General features: G+C 38.8%; 1 protein-coding gene and 1 pseudogene across 2 annotated transcripts in view; one reads left to right on the plus strand and one right to left on the minus strand.

The window, feature by feature from the left end:
* Positions 1 to 1,654: 1,654 nt before the first annotated feature.
* LOC114223947 (ras-related protein Rab-3B pseudogene) lies at positions 1,655 to 2,385 on the plus strand (annotated as a pseudogene).
* A 14,401-nt stretch (positions 2,386 to 16,786) lies between these two features.
* NAB1 (NGFI-A binding protein 1) overlaps positions 16,787 to 21,327 on the minus strand; it is a 47,674-nt gene continuing 43,133 nt past the window's right edge. For both annotated transcript variants that reach the window (XM_028123779.2, XM_028123766.2), the window contains exons 7-8: positions 21,092 to 21,205; positions 16,787 to 19,312 (exon numbers count right to left, since the gene is read on the minus strand). In XM_028123779.2, the coding sequence (XP_027979580.1) occupies positions 19,224 to 19,312; positions 21,092 to 21,205 (203 nt within the window). In that variant the 3' untranslated portion in view covers positions 16,787 to 19,223. The remainder of the gene's footprint in view (positions 19,313 to 21,091; positions 21,206 to 21,327) is intronic.

Here is a 21,327-nt window from a genome sequence, read left to right on the forward strand (position 1 = left end):
AGTGTAAGAGGCTTCCCCTTTCTCTGCATCCTCGCCAACATCTGTCATTTCCTGACTTGTTAATTTTAGCCATTCTGACTGATGCGAAGTGGTATCTCATTGTGATGAGTGATGTTGAGCATTTTTTCATATGTCTGTTGGCCATTTGGATGTCTTCTTTGGAGAAATGTCTGTTCATATCTTCTGTCCATTTCTTGATTGGATTATTTGTTCTTTGGGTATTGAGTTTGATAAGTTCTTTATAGATTTTTGGATACTAGCTCTTTATCTGATATGTCATTCGCAAATATCTGCTCTCATTCTGTCTGTTGTCTTTTGGTTTTGTTGACTATTTCCTTCTAAAACAGGAATTTCTAGAAAGAGTGACACCCTGGACATTATCTCATATGAGGGCTGTCCTCCCACCCTCTTCTGATCACTTACACACCTGTCCAGGAACCCAGTGCTGAGCATAAAAAGAGATTGCAGGTGAAGAAGCAGGGCTCCTGCTACTCAAATAGGACTGTGGGACTGAGTGCTGGATTATGGGGTTCAGATCCAAAGTGTTCTAGGAAAGATGGCAGGGTTGAGAGAGCTGGGATCTCAGGGAATGCCTGGCACATAAATAAATACTTGCTGAATGGATGAGTGAGCAAATAAATAAAGGATCGAGGTTTTAAGGGATTTGGAACAATAATGACTTATGTTCACAGCTGTGTGGGATTTACTAGTTTATTAAGGTCTTACTTATTGTTATCTCATTTGAGTCCTATAACAGCCCTGTAAGAAAAGCAGGGCAGAAATTGTCCTTTCCATTTTCCAGATGATGAGATTGAGTCCCAGAGGGATGATGTAACTTTTATTAATCCAGCACACATTTACTGAGTGCTGATTATGTACTAGGACTTGCGCTAGAGGCTAGAGATGCAGAAATGAAGTACATTAGGTCCAAGATGCTTGGTCTGAAGGAGGAGCTGGAATAGTAAACAGTTGTGAAATGATACCAGTGTTAGTGTGTTAGCTGTTAGTGTGCTCTGGGGGCATAGAGGCAGGAGTGCATGTATACCTCTGCCATGCACAGGGAAGGTGAGGCTTCATTTGGATCTATAAGGATGAAGAGTTTATTAGAAGAGTGTTGTGAACAGAAAGAATACATGTCTAAAGGGACAAAGCAAGAAATAACATGACATATTTAAAGTGTAATTTGGTATAAAAGTGGTGCAGGTTGGTAGGGAGAAGGCTAAGGGGAGGATAAAGTTTTGAGAGTTTATTCTTTGGTTAGTTGGTTCTTTGTCAAGTTAAACAGTTTGGACTTGATCTTTAGAGACATGGGGAGCCATGAACATTTTTGAAACAGGAATGATAGCCCTGTGCTGAGCCTTTCCTGGAATATTCGTGTGTTTACTGTTTTGGCTTTTTCTTTTCAAAACTCAGCTCAGAAGCCGCCTCCTATGGTAGACTCTCTTGACGATCATGCCTTCAAATTGGGTTAGATATCAGATGTTTCTTGTGGGCTTCCTGGGCCAAGGCTTCCCTCCGTCTTATAACTTGTCTACTGACTTGTTACCCCGTGTTTACATGCTTTTTCACTCTAATCTGTGGCCACTCAGAGTTCATACACCATTTCTGATTCATATTTGTAGTCCCTATACCCAGCACAGGGCTTGACCCAGAGCAACGTGCTAAGTATTTGCAGAAGGAATGAATGGGAGGAACCAGGTTCCACCCCAATCCTGAGACAACATTTGGAGCAGATGGCTTCAGTGACTGATAGTAAAGCTGGAGTCAAAATGCTTCCGACCAGAATTTTGACTGCATGTTCAAACTGCTCATCATCAGCAACAGCAGCATTGGCAAAACTTCCTTCCTCTTCCACTATGCTGATGACACCTTTATCCCAGCCTTCGTCAGCACTGTGGACATTGACTTCAAGGTGAAGACAGTCTACAGCCATGAAAAATGAGTGAAGCCGCAGATCTGGGACACAGCTGGACAAGAGTGGTACCGGACCATCACCACAGCCTATTACCGTGGGGCCTTCATTCTGATGTATGACATTACCAATGAGGATTCCTTCAATGCTGTCCAAGATTGGGCTACTCAGATCAAGACCTACTCCTGGGACAATGCACAGGTTATCCTGGTTGGGCACAAGTATGACATGGAGGTAGAGAGGGTTGTTCCCACCGAGAAGGGCCTGCTCCTTGCAGAGCAGCTTGGGTTTGACTTCTTTAAAGCCAGCGCCAAGGAGAACATCAGTGTGAGGCAGGCCTTCGAGTGGCTGTAGATGCCATTAGTGACAAGATGTCTGAATCGCTGGACACGGACCCCTCCACGTTTGGCACCTCCAAGAACACCTGTTTCTCGGACACCCCACCGCTGCTGCAGTGGAATTGCTCATGTTAGATTCTGCATCTCTACTAAGTTATCCCTGATTACCTGCCACAACTGGAGGATCAGCTTGTGCCTGGGATTGCATGCAAGAGACAGGCCCATGAGATACGAATACTGTTAAGTGATGTTTTTGAAGTCCTTCTTCCCTTATATGAAGTAGGCAAAACTCAAATTTATTCATTCATATTTACTCATTCACTAAATGTCTAGTATGTGTCAGGAAAAAAAAAGATAGGAGGGACCTCATCATTCTCTGGTGATGAATAATAGGGATTCTGATATGAAATTTCCCTTTGGACTTTCATAGCTGGAGGCTCAGAGTAGATGAGTAGAGATTTAGGGTACCATAAGTGGAATCTTTGCTGAAATAAATCATTTACATAGGGAAAGAAGGCAAAAAATATACTCATATATCTTCTCACTATATAGGGAAGATAATATAAGCATAACCTAACAAAGATATCACAAATTCAAGCCAATATTCTTTAAATATTGTTCCACATGTGTTTAATAGGGTTGGGGATAAACTGATATTTTATTCACAAAAGCTGTATACTTCCTTATGTTCAAAAGAATTTATTACATAACCTGAATGTAGCACATTATTACTTTTCAGTTTTTCCATCACTGCTGTCACTAATATCAATCTAACTTTATTTTGCTGAACCCATTGGAATTTGCTTCATTTGGAAAAGAACACTGTTCCCCAGTTTCAATTAGCTCTCAGTTATAGAATCTTAAAGTAATTATCTGACCCAGCAGACAGTCAAAACTGTTCTATTCAATTTTTTCAAATCACAATCAGAAAATGAAATGTATTCTGTGCAAGAAACTTAAAGAAACAAGAGAAAGACAACTTCTTCAGGGATATAGTCCTATAGCCCAAAGTCAAGACTAAAATAATTTGGCCAAAAGATCCAACTTATCTGTACTATAGTTCTCTCTCTGTCCCTCTGTCTTTCTCTTCTTCCGGTTTTATTTTGCAGTTTTTTGAAGTAGGAAACTTCCTATTAAGTGCTCAAAATGTAGGTAATCAAACAAATCACTTTTCAATTTAAGAGAGAGAGAGGGAGAGAGAGAATGCACACAGGGGGAAGGGCAAAGGAGAGAGAGTCCTAACCACACTCCATGCTGAGCCCAGAGCCCCACACAGGGCCCGATCCCACCACCTTGAGATCACCACCTGAGCCAAAACCAAGAGTTGGATGCTTAACCCACTGCACCACCCAAGCACCTCTGGTGACATAATTTTAGCTGGTTGAGACTTCAGGAAACCATCCGCTGATTTCATGTTTGGTATCCAACTTAAAATTGCAGTGTACAATAGGCATTTGTATGTTGCAAGATACTCACTAGAGATTGTTTGATACTTCTACTCAAGAACACCAAAGGAGCAGAACAACTTACATTTAACCTGTTAAGCAATTAATCATCACCATATTCCCAATTTGTTCCAGTGTGTCTATGTGAATTCCTATGGACTAGATAGAGTCCCAGGACAATCAACAGGCTAGTTACCTTTTAAACCAGGTCTGAGTTTAAAAGAATTCCTTTTGTGGGAAATCCTGTAGGACTCAATAATTAAACAGTTCATTGGTTTCTTTCAGAGAACATTGCTATGAAATTATTTGAAACTGGCCGTTTCACTATTTGTGATGTCATCAGTCACTAGTTGGGCTGAAGGTCTAGCTTTTTTTTTGTTCTGTAATGACATGTCTAGTTTACATGGATACTATTAATGTCTTCTCCCTGTTCCTAAAAAAAAAGATAGTTATAATTCAATGAGTCTTTTAGTCTGTTTTATTAGGAAGTTTGTAAAATTCAGAAATCAAGAAATTTCCTCTGGAAAACAACGTTAGTTTTCTAGGGCTGTCGTAACAAAGTACCACAAACCCAGTGGCTTAACCAACAGAAATTAATTTTCTTATAATTCTAGAGGCTGAAAGTCCAAGATCAAGGTGTCAGCAGAGCTGGTTCCCTCTGAGGGCTGTGAACGAAGGATCTGTTCCAGCCTCTCTCCCCATCATCTTGTAGTTGGCCACCTTCTCTCTGTCTCCTGCCCTCTGTGTGTGTCTGTGCCTCAATTTCCTCTTTCTATAAGGGCAGCAATTGTATTAGATTAGGGCCCACTCATCACCCCATTTCAATTTAATTAGCTCTTTAAAGACTCTGTCTCCAAATATGGCTACATTCTGAAGTACTGGGGAGTTAAAACTTCAACCTATGAATTTTTAGGGGGATAGAATTCACCCCGTAACATCTGGAAATGAAGTTTTGAGTCAGGGCTGCACATGGGCTCTCCAGCAAAGTGTGTCCCAAGTAAGTGGTATTCCCAAACCATGCCAGCACCCGGCTTGACATGCACCCCGGGCTTGCTTTCTTCTTCTTTTCTTCAGCTTCAGCTTCGTGACATCTGCTCCCCAGAAGGCGCAGGGAGAAGGCTCACTGTATAGCCACCAGCCTATGAGATCTCCAGAGTCTTTGTCCAGGGTGCAGGGTCTGCTCCCACAGCTGCCGGTCTCTGGGGTGTCTCGGCCATGCTCCAACCACACTTGTCAACTCCTGAAGCAGCTCTGGCCATACTCCAAATCTCACAAATTCTTCTTGACTAACTCATTCAGCTCCAGCCTCCAACTCCTCACAGCGCAGAGGACCTCAAATCAGGCCAAGGGATTTAGAGGAGAGACTTCACTCTGCCCTTTCCAGTGTTCTCCTCCCTCCACCTCAGTCCATCTATCCTACAAAATGTCCTCTCTCCTATCACAGTTTCAGGACAAGGACTTTAATCCAGAAGAATGGAAACAAGCAAGCTCTGGTATATGAATGTCCATGGGCATGGTAAGAGTGAGCAGGATGGGTGGGTGGGGGGTGACACACTGGGCCGGTGGTGAGGAGGTACATCATGTGTTTGCCTGTATGTATTGGTGATTTTAGCACAGGATTTAATTTTTTAATACTGGCTCTTTGAATGATCAGCCTGTAGCCATCTACGAATATGGTGAGATAAAGAGAATCACAGAATCTTAAATAAAGAGTTGTAAGAAACATTCAAGATACTTTTACCAGTGTCTTTATAGTTTAAGTGAAAAAATTGGGGCACAGAAATACTGCAGCCAAGATTATATAATAGTTCATTAAATTTTTTAAGTCTGACAGCTAACATATATGTAATAATCTGATGCTATGAATTATAACTGTGTAAAGAGTTTCATGTGAAGGCACTTTGGAATGTATGCCCAGTCTAGGACATTCCCCTAAAATATCCCCACCATCTAGAGTAGATGAATCTCCACTCCTCTTTCCACAGTTGGTTGAACTGGTGTATACACTTGACTCAGGCTAAGCCAATTAGAATCCCTTCTGTGGCAATTTGGAATTGGACTTGGAGATAGCAGCAATCTATATGACCCTGTGACAAGGTCAAGTTCTCCACTATCCATCCAGTAATAGCCAAGTACTGGGACAGTGGCATCCTTTGCCCACTACCACTAACCTGCCCCTGAAGTCAAGGCCCACCTTCAATGGTGGAAAGCTTAGGGATGTCCTGCTCTGTTGGAAAGGCCAATTATGAATGTGGAGAGATCAGATGGAGGTCCTCAAATTCCTCCAGAGGGTCCAGGAGGGCCCCTTCTGCTGGATGGACCGAGGTGAGGTAATGTGCTCACTGCCATCAGTGGAAGGGCCTCTAAAGGTAGCATAGCAACTAAGCCCAGCTAATTGTGGCTCCTTGGCACAAAGGACCATGGTGATCGTGGGCTTACTCCAGTAGTGACCCATGACTTGCAGGCCAGCTGGGTTCCCCCAGGTGGTTCCCAACCCTGGTGTTAGGTACTCATGGCCTCTCTAGACCAACTCTGCCTCCATCCACATGGCTCCCCCAAGGTCCTGCTCCCTTCTCCCTGGCTCCACTGATCTCATCTCCTTTCTCCCTGGGGAGGGGGTAATTACAGTCATGGTTTTCTTCCAGTCTCTTTCCTATGTATTATTATTATTAGAACATAAATCCTATGCCCTACTTCCTTAAAGGCCTTTCCTTCCAATTCTCACAATCCTTTTCTCCCCTCAACAAAACCTCACCTCATTCAGATCAAAAACTTTGGCTTCTACGCATGTGTGAGGGCAGGGAATATATGGGAAATCTCTGTAAGTTCCCTTTGATTTGGCTGTGAACCTTAAACGGCTCTTAAAAAAAAAAAAAAGCTTGGCTTCCAGAACTGTTGTTTCTTTTTTTTTTTTTTAAGATTTTATTTATTTATTTGAGAGAGAGAGAAACAGCACGAGAGGGGAAAGGGTCCGAGGGAGAAGCAGGCTCCCCGCCGAGCCGGGAGCCCGATGTGGGACTCGATCCCAGGACTCCCGGATCATGACCTGAGCCAAAGGCAGTCGCTTAACCAACTGAGCCACCCAGGCGCCCCTGGAACTATTGTTTCTGATAGACTCTTACAAAAGAACCTCTTTTTTAAATAAGAAAAAAAAAGTATTGACTGTTTATCTTTGCATACTGGCTGGAACCTCCCTAATTCTCCTTTAGTCAATGTGGATGGCTCTGGGGGAGCAGAAGGAAATACAAAACAGAAATAAACTCACAGATTCATATTTCAAGAAATCACCTAAGTAGGTAAACTCACTATTTTTGGCAGTCCTATGCCACCTTGTGAATTAGCAGCAGGTAAAGCCAGTTGTCAGGGACAATACTGAAAGGTAGTGGGGAGAGGATGAGGGGGTGCCCGACACTTTTTAGCTTCCCGGTTTCTGCCCGACTAGAACCTGTTTATCCTCATACCCTTAAACATCACTGTATTTCTAAAATAAATTTCTAATTTTTCTTCAGCTAGCTCAAATGAGCTTATATATTTAGCAACCAAAATGGTGCTAATGAATACAGTTTTATAGTTTCAAAGCTAATCTACATTTTCCTGTCTTGAAAAAAAAACACTATAGACATTAATAGATGGTTAAATGGCCCAAAACTTTTAATTATGAAAATCTGTATTATTTATTGCAACTCTGTAGTTAATATTTTCTTGATAAGGATATCAGAATGTGGTTGCAACATACAATCTTATGTGTTGGTATGCATCTGGAAAGAGATGTGGACAAGATAATATACTAGCTCCCTTATGCCAACTGGTAGTTGCTGGCCGAGAATGTCTTCTCCAGATAAAGGCTTCCTCTGAGCATTGAGGATTAGCAAGAAGAGACTGGACCTTGGGAGCAAGAGGCAGTGTTCCATCCTCAGTCACTACAGGATGCTCTGATGTTGTTGACTACCTTGCCTTGCTTTGAGGTCTGCCATATCCTAGGGATGCAGGTTGTTTCCTTTCCGTATTGTGTTCTCACTGTCTGACCCTTTCCTTTTAGGGAAACTGTGCAAGCCCCCTTCTTGGGAATTTTGGTCCCATGGCTCCTTCTAAGCAATCACATTCTCTCAGTAAGGAATTTGGAATTGGGCTTTCCAGACTCTCATCCGTCCTGGTTGAAGTCTGGACAGAAAGTCATTGTCAGGCTGAGCCAGGCAGCCATGAGCAGCCTGAAGCAGCCGCTGCTGGTCTGACAGACATGCAGAGGGAAGGGCAGAGTGGGAAGCATTCAGCTTCAGTGATACAGGAGGAGAGAATAACTTTCGCTTCTAAATCCCCAGCTTCTTGGGCTCCAGTTCTTCCCGAAGTTGCACTGACCTCCTGTCCTGGGTTCCTTGAGATATCCTTGTATCCTTCCAAAAAAACTTTCTGTGTGCTTAAACCGATTTGAATGAGCTCAATAAAGAGCTCACTGTAGGGGCCAGTCATCGTGTAAGATAAGAGTATGTAGCCTGCCACCCATTCACCTGATTCTCAAAACAGGGAATAGCAAATAAAAAGAAGATAATCCAAGTTTGTTTTTTCCCTTCCCATGTATTTTTTCAAGAGGAGAGATGTATTTCAATTTCTTGAATTTGCTTTTCAATATGGATAGAGATTTAAGAACTTGTTTTACCAAGTGCCATTTTATTTTCGTTGTAGGCCTAGATGTGAGAGCCAAAAGATACCTAAGCCTAAGATAGGAGATGACAGATTCAGGAGTTCTCATTTTAAATAATATTGAGGCCATCGGATCCTTTTCCTCACAAATTTCAAATATTTGTGGGGTGACCTAGTACCAGAAATCTCCTACCATCTGTAAGATTCAGGTTGAACTCTAACGAATAAAAAAGCTACCTGGAAATGAAATGCCATCCTTGTCCAAAATAGATATGGACAGCTTGATTGTAGCCTTCTAGATGATTAAATCTAGAAGAGATGAAGGAGGTTAGGGCTTCTTAACCTGGAGTCCATTATATATTGGGTGAGGCTGTGAGTCCACTGAAATGTATGCAAAAGGTCTGTATATATTATGAGGAGAGGATCAATACACTTCATCAGATTATCAAAGAGCACATGTTACTAGAAACCTGTGAAAGTTCAACCTTTTTTTACAGATGAGGAATGACAGCATCGCAAAGATGTGACCCAGTAAGCCACATATAAAGACAATGGCAGAGCCCAGGACTGGAATCCTGATGTCCTGAACCTTAGTCAATTAAGCACCTCCTAAATGCTTAAATAAAAAAGCCCCTTTATTAATTTTTTTAAAGCCCTTCATTTTTTTAAGTAGGATTGTAACAAGTAAAGCATGTTCTTTAATGGAAAGAAAAGTTGCAGATTCCAAGAATTTTTTTCCTCGGTAACTATTAGTAATAACAAACATTGTAAGATAGCATCATAGATTCTTGGGATACTCATGGAATCAGGTAGGGCAGTATCTGTACCTCGTAAATGAGACTGACAATTTTAGAGCACCCTTGTGTTTTTTTACATGCCATAATCCCACAACAACCTTGGAATTTGGAGAATATCTCTTATGATTTACATTTTACAAATGAGAAAACTGAAGGTCAAAAAGCTTTAATGACTCGCTTAAACGTCTCATCGCCTGAAGATAAAACCAATTATAAAACGGAGGCTTTTTGATGCCCAGTCCTTTGATCTGTAGCACTTGGCTTTGAACTGCCAAAGTGTACTGCTCTGGATGAGGGAAATGTAGCTTTAGATCTGAGATATAAAGTGACGTGTTGGTGGCGGTCAAATAAATGGTAGATGCACCAGGACTCAGGTTAATGTCTCCTGAATTGTCTCTAACCACTAATAAGAAGTAAGAAGTTTTTGGTTTGGGGAAGTAACACAAGTCTTCCCTAGTGGAGAAGCAAAGTGGTGCAGGAGAAAGAGCGCTAGACCAGGGAGGGTCTTGTCCCAGCTCTGTCACTTAGAGGCTGTGAGACCGTTAACAAGTCACTTAACAGGGAGAGCTGGGTTCATTTTGAGAACGGGACATGTGCTCTCAACATTCTATACTCTTTCAATAGGAAAGGTTCCTTAGACTCTTCCATCTGTGTGTATCACCACCCATATGGTAGCATTTACCTTATTAGAATTCTGGTGCCCCACCTGCAGTCAAACAAACAAAAAATGGATATCTTGTGAGAGGTTTTGAGAGAATCAAGTGAATTTTAAAAGCTACTTTTGTTAAGTTAAAGATAGCAAATTTCAAAGAATGAGGCTAATTTCCTTAACTCAGAGGTTTTTTTAATAAAAGTTAATGACTTTGTAGACTACTAACATTTGAATTTTTATAGCTCCTTTACTCTTGATTCTCATGTTCTTTGAGTTGGGGCAGGCCTGTCTTCCCAAACTGCCAGGATGTGGTGGGGCACATACACCTTGTTAGCCCTGCTATGCATGCATCCATTCCCTTTGGGGGCAGAAGCAAAGAGCAGATATATCAAGTTGCCTGTCATGGAATTAAAGTCATCAGAGTTCATCATTTCTGTGAGATCAGGTAGAGTATGAACTTCAGCTACTAGAGTGTTCTAATCCTACCGCAAAGCTGCCTTTAGGATGAGGAAAACAAGTACATTCTAGAGGTTGAAACATATTTCAAATCTTTAAAGATATATTCATTGGTGAATTGTTACTGTTTTCTTCTAAACATTCTCTTCATTCTTGATTTATATATCACTGTATGTAAGCAGTGATAAAAGTAGTGTTTTAAAACAAACAAGATTATTATAAATAGCCAAATGATTGTGATGGTGGCCTGGCATCATGGGTTGAGAATCATCAGTATTTTACTATTAAAAGGTAATTTTACTGAAACACATAGAAAAACAAAGAAAACAAAACAAATGTTGTCTTTTACACAAATCTCTTCTGTAAAGTTTAGTGTTCCCAATGAGATGTTATAGGATCCTACTTTAGTCTTTTGAGATACAGACTATGGACAGGAGCTGGGATGAGGAGCTTAAGGATTCTAGGTGCACTGAGTTCTGGAGCACTTGACCTGAGCTCCAGACTTTTCAATGTCTAGACTTTTGTTTCTGAGTAAATCCTAAATAGCGTTGCTAAGACCAACTGAGGCCTTCAAACTCAACATGTCAAACAGAGCTCCCTGTGGAACGCAGCTCCCACAATGGCCCACAGTGATACCCGTTTTTTGGTATTTATGCTTTTGAATGAAGACAGAGAATGGATCTGGGTGGTGGGCAGTTTGTGGTTCTTACTCTTTGCATTTGTTCAGAATAATGCTGTTTATGTCATAAATGTTTGGAGTTCAGGAATCGTACCTTAATTTGTTCTTATATGTCCTTAGATGTGCCTTAAAAATGTCAGTGATGATCATTTTATTTAGAAAACCCTTGAGTTTTAAAAAAACATTTTAACAAAGCATGATTTCTCTATCTTAAAAAAAGACCTTCAATTTAAGAAATAAAGTACAATACTCATATATTTGATTTTGAATTTATCTTAAGCCATCAAGGCCCATGCTGCTGCTTCTTCAACCCTTCCATATTTGTCTCATTAGAAGCTGGCACATTGGCTCACATAAGGGAGCTAGAGGCAAGCTTTTTTAAATGTACAGTCTAATTTCCTTCCTCCCTAGGGACAGAAACCAAAGCAGAAGCAATTATCACCTGTAAACTAATTCCTTCTCTAGGTATCAGTGAGTTCCTAAATCTCTTGGAGCAGTTTTTCCTTTCATAAAACAAGGAAAATAATGCCAAACTTGCAGGGTGTGAAAAGGATTAATTAGATCACAACTGCAAGCTTTAAGTGAAAGTACTATTTCTAGAATTTTGCACTCAGTTCAGGAAAGGAGAATGGGCTAGATTTCACAATTGTAAAATTAGCTTTTTCTCTTTGTAATTAATAATTTGTGGGTGAAATTTGGAGATGTAAATGGAGTTAAATGAACCCTGGTTCCAAATCTAGCAAATTTGTTTCTTTCTCTGAATCCCTCCTGTCTCTCCTCCCTCTGAACACACTGAAAACACACCTTAACCTTTCATCATGGTGTTAAGGTTTATTTGTGGATTATCACTCTATCTATATAACAAACTTTGCTCTTGGTGGAGTCTCTCTAGGAAAATGATTTCAAATTCTCAAAAGTCCTTAACTCTAGCTTGGACTTTTTATATTATCTTTGTTTTGCTATTTCTTGCTGCCTACATGGCAGCCCTACTCACATGTACCTACAACTCCAAAACAGAACGTGTGTGAAACAAAGTATTATCGAACGCCAAACTCTTTTCTTTCTTAAGTTCGCTACTCCTTTTCTTTTCCCAGGGTCAGAGTCATATGGATAATCTCCATCCAACTGGTATGTTCCTCTCTGATGAGCCAGACATTTATTTTAGTCTGTTATCAAGTCCTGCTGCCTTGATCGCTGTCTTCCTCTATTAGTGAGTGCCCCTCAAGGGAAGGGACAATGTCTTAAGATCTTTGTGTTCCCAGTTCCTAACATTGTGCCTGGATATTTTCAAGCAGATGACTTAACAAGTGTTTGCTGAGTGAATGAATTATTGCACGACTGGGTAGCCATCATTCTTGTTCCCCTTGGTCCTCATTCTCACTGTTCCCTTTGGCCACCTGAGTGCCGGACACTGCAGCAATATCCGAGCCACTACTTCCCTTCCTCAGCGCCGATTCCAGCCCTCAACACCTTAAAGATCCAATTTGTATTACTTTGCTCCTGTGTTCCAAACATTTTTGGACTGTTTCACTACCCTCCTGAAAAGCTTCTAATTACTTCCCAAATAAAGGAGAACTTCATAGGAGTTTCAAAAGATTTCATTTAATGGACATTCTTTTCTAGGTGTTTCATCTCTAATGACATTTTTGCTTGAATTCTTTGCTCTAGTCCATTGCATTTCCCAATGGTACTTGAATGTGACGTTCCTGCTCCCCGACCCAGGCCTGTCCCAGGCAGTGCAATGTCCTTTTACTTGTCTGCTTAAATACCTGCCTTCAGAATGGCTTGATATTTACTTCCTTTAGGAAGCTTCTGCTGGAATCTGGACACCACTAACAACTAACCAGCTGATCAGTACTCATAGCCTAGTTGTTTCTACATGTTTAGTTAAGCTTCATCTGCATTTTAAAGTGTTAACTGTGCTAGAATGCAAAATGCATACAAAAGTGAAGGCCAGACACCTGGCTCAACGGAAATTTGGCAGGATAGGGTGCATGTGGACTTTGCCATCAAACAGACAGACTGGCCCAAGTTACTAGGAGTTCCTAACAGTGTAATCTGCAAAATGGGTTAATAATCACCTCCTGGAGTTGCAGAGGATTAAATGCATAGCAGTTGGCCCAGTGCTGGGAAATGGTAGATTTGACATATGGCAGTAACACAATAACCACTGGAGTAAAACTATAAGCCTCAATTTGAGATCTTTTGCTTTCCAAAGCAGAACTAGTTGTCTTTTTAATAAGGGAACACAGGAGAAAGTGATTTATTTCTCCTGTTTAAAGTCTTGGGAAATGAGATCTTTCTTCTCACCTTTAAATATTACAACATATTAATTTTTGATTCTCTGAATAAATTAGGTAACCTCAAATTTATCTCACATTGAAATGCTAATTTTTAAAATACGTGCAAGTTGCCTTTTTAATACCCTAAAAATTGAAGTACCTGGCTATCTCTGTGGTTATCTTTTTCATTATACAAACTGAATCTTGTCTTCTCATCAAAAAAAAAGATCAAAGATGTGGTCCAATCTGAGTTAGGCCAATGCATGCAAAAAAATTCCATCAAAATATGGACCTGCTCCGACGACAGAACTGGCTGAATTCGGAAAGGAAAAGAATGGCCTAGTCTGTTTTAACTGTTGACGGAAAACAGCCTTATATTATGTTGTTGGGAACCTGAAGGCGGAAAGAGTGTGCTTTTTAAAAAACATTAACTAAAATGATGAGGCTCTGAAGGGCCCTACGGTATAATATGCTACCAAAGAAATCACAGTCTTCTGGGAAGGACGATAAATAGCAGGGGGTGGGGCTAGACCACAGGTGTCTGGTTTAACAGTTCGCAGTGGAGAGTGGTAGGGAGTCTCAGAAGATTATACAATGCTTCTGCTGAGCCAGTTCCTGGTAAGATTCCACCCACGTATGCACTACTTAAGTATCTTCCTACGTACTTGCGCCTAAGTGACCTGTCAGCAGAGGGTATCTGTGACAGTTGTAAGACAATGGCCTTGCTTGCTTAGGATTGTGTGTGGGTGTCGAACATGGCACTTTATACATAAATTTATGAGGTGCAAACTTTTAATGCAAAGATGACTCATAAAGTTTCAGAATGTGTAAATATGAAGCACAATCTAACTTACACCATCATTGGTGCTCACCCACAGTAAAACTAGGCTGTTTACCAAATTGTTTGGATTACCAGGACATTCACAAAATTCACCACTCTTCGTAAGTTGATGAGGAAAACTCTTGGGCTGATGTCAACATTTGTATGGCACTACCATCTTATCTTGAACAAGTGTTATATTTATTTCATCTGCATTTTGGAACATGTTTGATGGCAGCATTCAATTAACTCTGAGTTTGTGAAGACGTCATTTTTTTTTGGAGAAGTTACACTGGAAAACTTAGACAGCAGTTGTCTAATAAAGTAAAAAAACTAAATAGAAGCAATTTCACTGAAGTGTCTGGAATCAGGCAATAAGAATAAAATGGGAAAAAAAGAATAAAATGGAAAAAGGATCATAACTAAACATTTCATGTTATGTTGAAAAAAAAAACCCTAAGATTAGTATTTTATGTGATTCATTTCTGATGTTCCTTGAGGGTTTTATCCAGTTGCTATAAACATTTCCTTTAATTGAGGATGAACTTATAAAGACTAAACCTTTAACATTATTGGAGCAATATGCTGGAAATAGATATTTAGTTGTCAGAAGAATAACCTTGGAAACTGTGACCAAATAGATACAACTAGGAGACCCAAAATTCAATAGGATGCTGTTTTAATACTTAAAAATTTTGTGGCCTTTAAAAGACAGGGAGAATATGAAAGAATAAAGAAATAAAAGAGCTTAGTTAACCAATTCTGTAAATAGAACCCAATCATTGTTCATAGTTCCCTTAAAAGTGATTAAAATTTGCTAAACTGATAAAGATTTGCAAGTTGGACTTAAAAAATAAATTTGATTAGCTTTTTGTGCATACAAAAAATAAAAAGACCTTCAAGGTATTTTTTTTAAATATTCATAGGTCAGTAGAAATGAAGTCAGAGATTTTAAAGCTTTAACCACTGCAAACTCAAAAAGTAAAAAAAAATCCTAGCCTTAGCATTTAGTTTTTGATCACTTCTATGTAAAATAAGAATGATCTTACAGAGTCAGTAAGGAAATAGTTAACAGTAAGGTTTTTTTTTTTTTTTTTTAAAGATTAAACATACTTACAATAAAAACAAATTTCGGGACATTGGATCATTCTTTTATTAATTTTGAAGGCCCATTTGAGAATCTCATTTATGAGGACACCCACAGATAATAATGAATAAATAAGCTTGGCTTCCCTGAAACAACACCCATGCACACAACTGGACCATAAGGTGGTTTTTAGTTGAATAGCAGCTACCGTATTTGGTTATATGCTTTAAGCCGTTACAAACATAAAACATTTACTCAATTCTAACTTAGATGTTTACTACCAAATTCATTTCCTATAAGAGACAGATCTCCTAGTTTCATTAGGTTAATACCTTGATTTTCTTTTGAAGACTCAGTGCAGTATTAAGTGAAGTTACAAGCAAAAGAGGTATCGTGTCAGTAATACTTTAACATTTGAGTAACCAAGTGAGCAGACTATAGGTTGAGAAAATTCCTTGCATGCTTATTTAGGTTTTAAGTCTTAAATACCATCAACTATAACTGTAAACACATATTAGGTGCCAGTAGTCCCATAATCACCAAATCCTAAGCTTTTACCCAAGTGGTCTTACTAATTAAGAACAATGAAAAAGCACATTTCTCCCCCTGCCTTTTGACAGGTTCAGTGGGACAGCAAAAAGAATTCTTATCCTGGCAAGCAGATCTAACTGGCTAAAGCTAGTAATTTTTTTTTTTAAGTGGCCTCAAAGTCAAAGAAATGCACTACCACTATGTCTTTCTAGCACATCTCACTTTTCTGTTAACTATTCTAGTTCTGGCTGATCTCTTCTGCATCTCAGGCTAATGTTTGCTTTCACCTGTAAAGTGCCTACTACCACAGTGCCTACTGAACACAGAATACACTTAAAATGTCAGCTCCTTATTCATTCCAAGTCTGTAATATTGAAATTTGTATTTTATCTGAGTGGTATTAGTTCCCCTTCAACTAGGTACTGGATTCACAAAGGGCAAGAATCACACCTTACGTTTCCTCTGTGGCCTCCACCCTCCACAGTGTTGGGACCCCATGAAGCGCTTCACTAATCTACCAAATGCATCAATTAAAACCTCACTGCAGGGGCGCCTGGGTGGCTCAGTTAAGCATCCGACTCTTGATTTCAGCTCAGGTCATGATCTCGGGGTCGTGAGATCGAGCCCCAAGTCAGGCTCCACCCTAGCCACGAGGCCTAATTAAATTCTCTCTCCTTCCCCCCTCCCCCCCGCTCTTGATCTCACTCTCTCAAAAAACAAAACAAAAAAAACCCTCATTGCAAAGCTTTTGCTCATTCTCTACCATAAGTTAACTCAATATCATATAATTAGCTGTGATACTGAGGCCACATCACATTCACACTTTACAAATATTATTATAAATGTTAAATCCTAATGTTCCTTTTATTAATTTAGTTGGTTAGATATGGTGGATAGCTTTTACAATGTCTTTGTAAACCTCTCTTAAGCGAGAATATAAACCAAACCCCATCCCCCGACAGACCAGAGTCACCTGAGTACCTGTTTGCCAAATAACTTTCTAGAAATGAAGGTAGCTGATAGTAATAATTTGTCTTAAGTCCTGGGCCCGGCCCCTTACCCCCAAACCCAGCCCAAATAATCAGAGAGGGGAGGCTAATATCACCTACTGTGAAAAGTGCTTTGCAGAAAGTTATATACACATAAATGTGTGAGGCACAGAAAATCTTTATTGCCACAGGAAGCAAGTGCACTCGTCCCACCTCACCAACAGATTAAGAGTCACAGAAACGCAGACTTCACATAATAAAGTACAACACAGACTTGGGGAGAAATGGTCCCTTGGACTATATTGGCTGTAATACTGAGGTAACCAATTGACCTTGTTCAGTGAAAATACCTCTAACACAATGAAAAAATTAACTAGTTATAACATCCAATTCATATATACAATTCAAATAAAAATATATATTATTTGCTTCAATGTATAGCAAATTTAATACATTAGTGTTTACAAAATAAAAACTGTATTCTACTGAAATTTTTCTTGTGCTTCCCCCTTATCATTAAGCTTGAAAGACCAGGAAAGTGTGATACTTAAGGAAACTTATTTATGGATTTAAAGATGCAGTTCGTGGGGCCATGATAGACAGATAAATATTAACTGGAAGATTACCGCATCTTTAAAAATTGTTGCTTATTAAAATCTACAAACTTGAACTGTAAGACACAATTAAAAAAAAAAACCCACAAAATTTCTCAAAATAGATTAGAATACAGGAAACGTTTCATGAAACTACTGAGATACTAACCAGTTCTATGGCTAATATTAAAAACTGAACAATCTATTTAAATCGTACTCATACTATTTCTACACACAGTGAAGAATACAACCACAATAATCAACCTTAAGCTAGCAACAAAGTTGGAAGGTCCATAAAAAGCTTCTTCAGTGGGCAAAACACTATGGTACAATTAAAACATTTAGGTAGGGAAAAGAGCCTTTCAATAGTATAAAAGTTGTTTACTGGTGTTTCTACTATAAAGCTATTCTACAAATCAAAATAAAAAAGCAATTATATATGTGACAGTGATCAGAGACTATACAGTCCAGACATTTCATCCAACATTTGGCTGATGAATTTTAGTATAACAGATTATGACTTAATATTTTTTACAGTTATGACCTAGAGCAGAACTAAAAACAAAAAAACACCACATATTCCAACTCAGGACGCTGTTCTCAGCAATATCTGGGTTTAGATGAATCTGGAGGAAGTAGGTAAAGTTGTCAAATGTCTTCTCTTAACCAAAAAGAAAAAATGTAAATTGGTAGAAATGGTATTTTTTTAACTATGGATTCCAATGTGAAGTTCTCATAAGTATGCAAGGGCATTATTAACATTTAAGCACACCCCCATAAGTATGCACGGAGCCCATTTATTAAATAGGGGGAAGGAATTAAAATATACTTTCAAGCTAAAATGAATTTTAAGAAAAAACTGCATACACAAATATGAAAGGTATACAAACTGTAAAATAAATAATGAATCCAGGTGTCAACTAGACCTCCACAGAATTATGCCTGCAAACGTGGAAGTAGTGATTGTCCACACTTGGGATGGTCTGGGTGGGAAGACATTTCCCAAGGGAGAGCCGCCTACTTTCTCTGACTCCATCCAGGACATCATGAATTTCTAGATATAAAATGGTTCTTACTCTACTACATAATTATAGTCTTTTTAACAAGTCACCATCCTTATCACATTTGGGGTTAACTTACTATGTCTTAATCTATTTAACACATTCTTAAACAGCAATGTTTAAGTCACGGCTTTTACACATCAGTTCACTTGTTTCAAGTTCTCTGTCCAAGGAATAGCTTCCTATTTTTATTATGAGATAATGATATAATCCTAATCAACTAAGAGAGATTTTCTACTCTAGTGCTCATCTTTTTAACTTTACTTTAGTATTTATTAATTGCATAAATGTGCCTGACTGAGCCAGCAAAAGTTGACATTTTACTACTAAAAATGACACATTTCCTGTTAAACAAAATCAGTTTTATCCAATATTAAATCCACAATATTTTCCTTGGTTTAAATTGAGCATTTGCTTTCCGTTTTTTTCAAAGTCACTGCAACCTTGCCAATAACTACATCACTTAAACTTTCTTTACAACTGCAAAGATTCTAAACTCTAACATATAATAACATTTATGCTAAACACACTTAAAAGTAGACAGTGAAGTTTCAAGTAAAATAAACTGTATCCACATTTATTGGACCAAACATGTCTCCACATCTAGATTTTACTTCTATAAATTACACAAATACATTGTACATTCTTAAATAATGAATGCTTACAATATTAATTTGTAAGCTTTTCCACATAAAACAACTTACACAGGAATGTGAATGGATCAGTATTTCTGTTACAGACTGCAACATTCTCTCAAATTTTCTCCTTTGTGGCTGTTGTTTTGTCTTCCTGGTTTCCGCAGACTACGAATCAGTCCTTATGCTTTGGCTATGAAATCTGTTTGAGCTGAATGAGGCAACGTTGGTTATTAAGGCTTATTTCTACGATGGAGCATTATCCTTAAATTGAGTGCCATTTCCAGAGAACAGTGGGAGAATCACAGCTATCTTGAATCTTCAGGCTCTGTTTTGATGACTTTCTTTTCTAAAGTAAAAGCTGAGTGAGGGTAGTCTTTTAAAATCCCAAGATTCTCTGCATAAAAATGGAAACACAAAGTATGTTGATACTTTAAATCAATGGATCACAAAAAACAAATTCCAACTTATGAAACAAACCCCCAAACTCCATAGCAAACAGTATCAACTATTCATAATTCTGTAATTCCATACAAAAATTTTATGTTTATAGAGTTGCGGTTACGAGCTTGGCTTCTGGGTTTGAATTCCATCTCTTCCAATTACAACCTTGTACATCTCCAGGCAACTTACATACCTCTCTAGGCCTTAGTGTCTTTCTTCTATAAAATGGGGATACTATCTATATAGGCTGGCATGAGAGTTAAATCATGAAAGGCACAAAAAAGCACTTAGCATACAGACGTGTTTTTCTTTAATGCTTGGTTCAACATAAAAAAAATATGTAAAATAAAACTGGTCATGCATCGACAACAAAGTTACTAGCTAAAATAATTACTATCAGTAAAAAAATGAGACAGAAAACATCTTCAATGTTCAAACATGGAACTCTTATTAAAAGTTCTAGCCACGAAACGTTAGGGTGGGAGAAACAGGGATCAAAGAATGGAGACTACTTTCATAAGGATTCATTTCTTGGAGTTATGTGAGTATAGTTATTTCAACCTCGCAAAAACACTACAGAATGACAATAAAATGTACTATTTATGTAAAGTACTAATACTGGAAGATACATATCCACACATACGTGTACATACACACGTACACTTTGAAAAGGATTCTAGAAGTGTAACCAAAACTAATAGCTTATCTGAAATTAGGCAGTTAAATTTATGAATTTACTCTCTGCAAAATTTAGCAAGAGTATAAAAATAGTAGCTACCATTTACTGAATTCCTATCAGCTAGGCAATTCATATGTGCTACCTTATTTAATACTCATAACTACTCTACGCGGTAGAAATTATGTCTGTTTTACAGATGAAGCAACAGTGTTCAAGTGACTCCTAAAGCTACTTTAACTCAAAGATGGAATGATACCAGCTACTTTTTTTTTAAGACTTTTATTTATTTATTTGACAGAGAGAGACACAGGGAGAGAGGGAACACAAGCAGGGGCAGAGGGAGTGGGAGAAACAGGCTTCCCGCGGAGGAGGGAGCCTGATGCGGGGCTCGATCCCAGGACCCGGGGACCACGACCCAAGACGAAGGCAGACGCCCAACGACTGAGCCGCCCAGGCGCCCCGATACCAGATACTTTCAAACGGTGCTGGTCTCTAATACTTTGTATAACTCACTTTTTCTTGGGGAAAAATAGTCAAATATCGAACTATAAAAAGGAACAGCTTATCCTTTTATGGAGTTCAGTTTACTTCTGAAATATAAATATCATCCCCAAAATGCATCTGCAAGAGAAGTTTAGATTTTGGTATACGAGGTTGTCTTAGTGTGAGAGCAAACATGTAATCTGTCAATTTCACAGTGTGAAAGGCTGGAAAAAGGCAATTACATGACTCAAATCAGCCATGTATTATTTGGTTTAAAATTTTATATGAAAGGCATCATTTGTGTATAGCTAATCAAAATAGTATCATCCTTCATGAGTTTTTCTCTGTCAATTCTTTGGAATACCATGTTCTAAAAAAAGACTGGCCATTATTATGGCAATCTATTATTTCCAAAGGGAGAAAAACTGACTAGTAACATTGTTAGTAATGACCCTTTTTTTGGCTGGGAGTAGGGGGAAGGAGGAGTGGAGATAGTGGAAGGTCGGAAAATAGAATTTAATGATGTCTTATTCAAGTGTCACTCTCTCTAATCATATCCCATATTCTTACCCGACTGGGACTTCGCCTCAGTGGAGTAAAGTCTACTCAGCTCTCCATCCACCACAAAATGATGGGGTTGTCTGTTCTGTAAATTAGGCATTCGGAGATTCAAAGGTCTTTCTCCTAAAGAAAAGGAAAAAAAGCGCAATCTGAATAATATTAAAAACACACTATGATTTTTCTTAAAAATAAGTTTTCACAAATTGCCTGTAACACTCCTTAGGAAAGGAGTAAGGAAAAGCCAA

The sequence above is a fragment of the Eumetopias jubatus genome, unplaced genomic scaffold, assembly GCF_037043125.1.
Source record: "Eumetopias jubatus isolate StellerSeaLion01/CBP00866 unplaced genomic scaffold, mEumJub1_p1.0 scaffold_3, whole genome shotgun sequence".
NCBI lineage: Eukaryota > Metazoa > Chordata > Mammalia > Carnivora > Otariidae > Eumetopias > Eumetopias jubatus.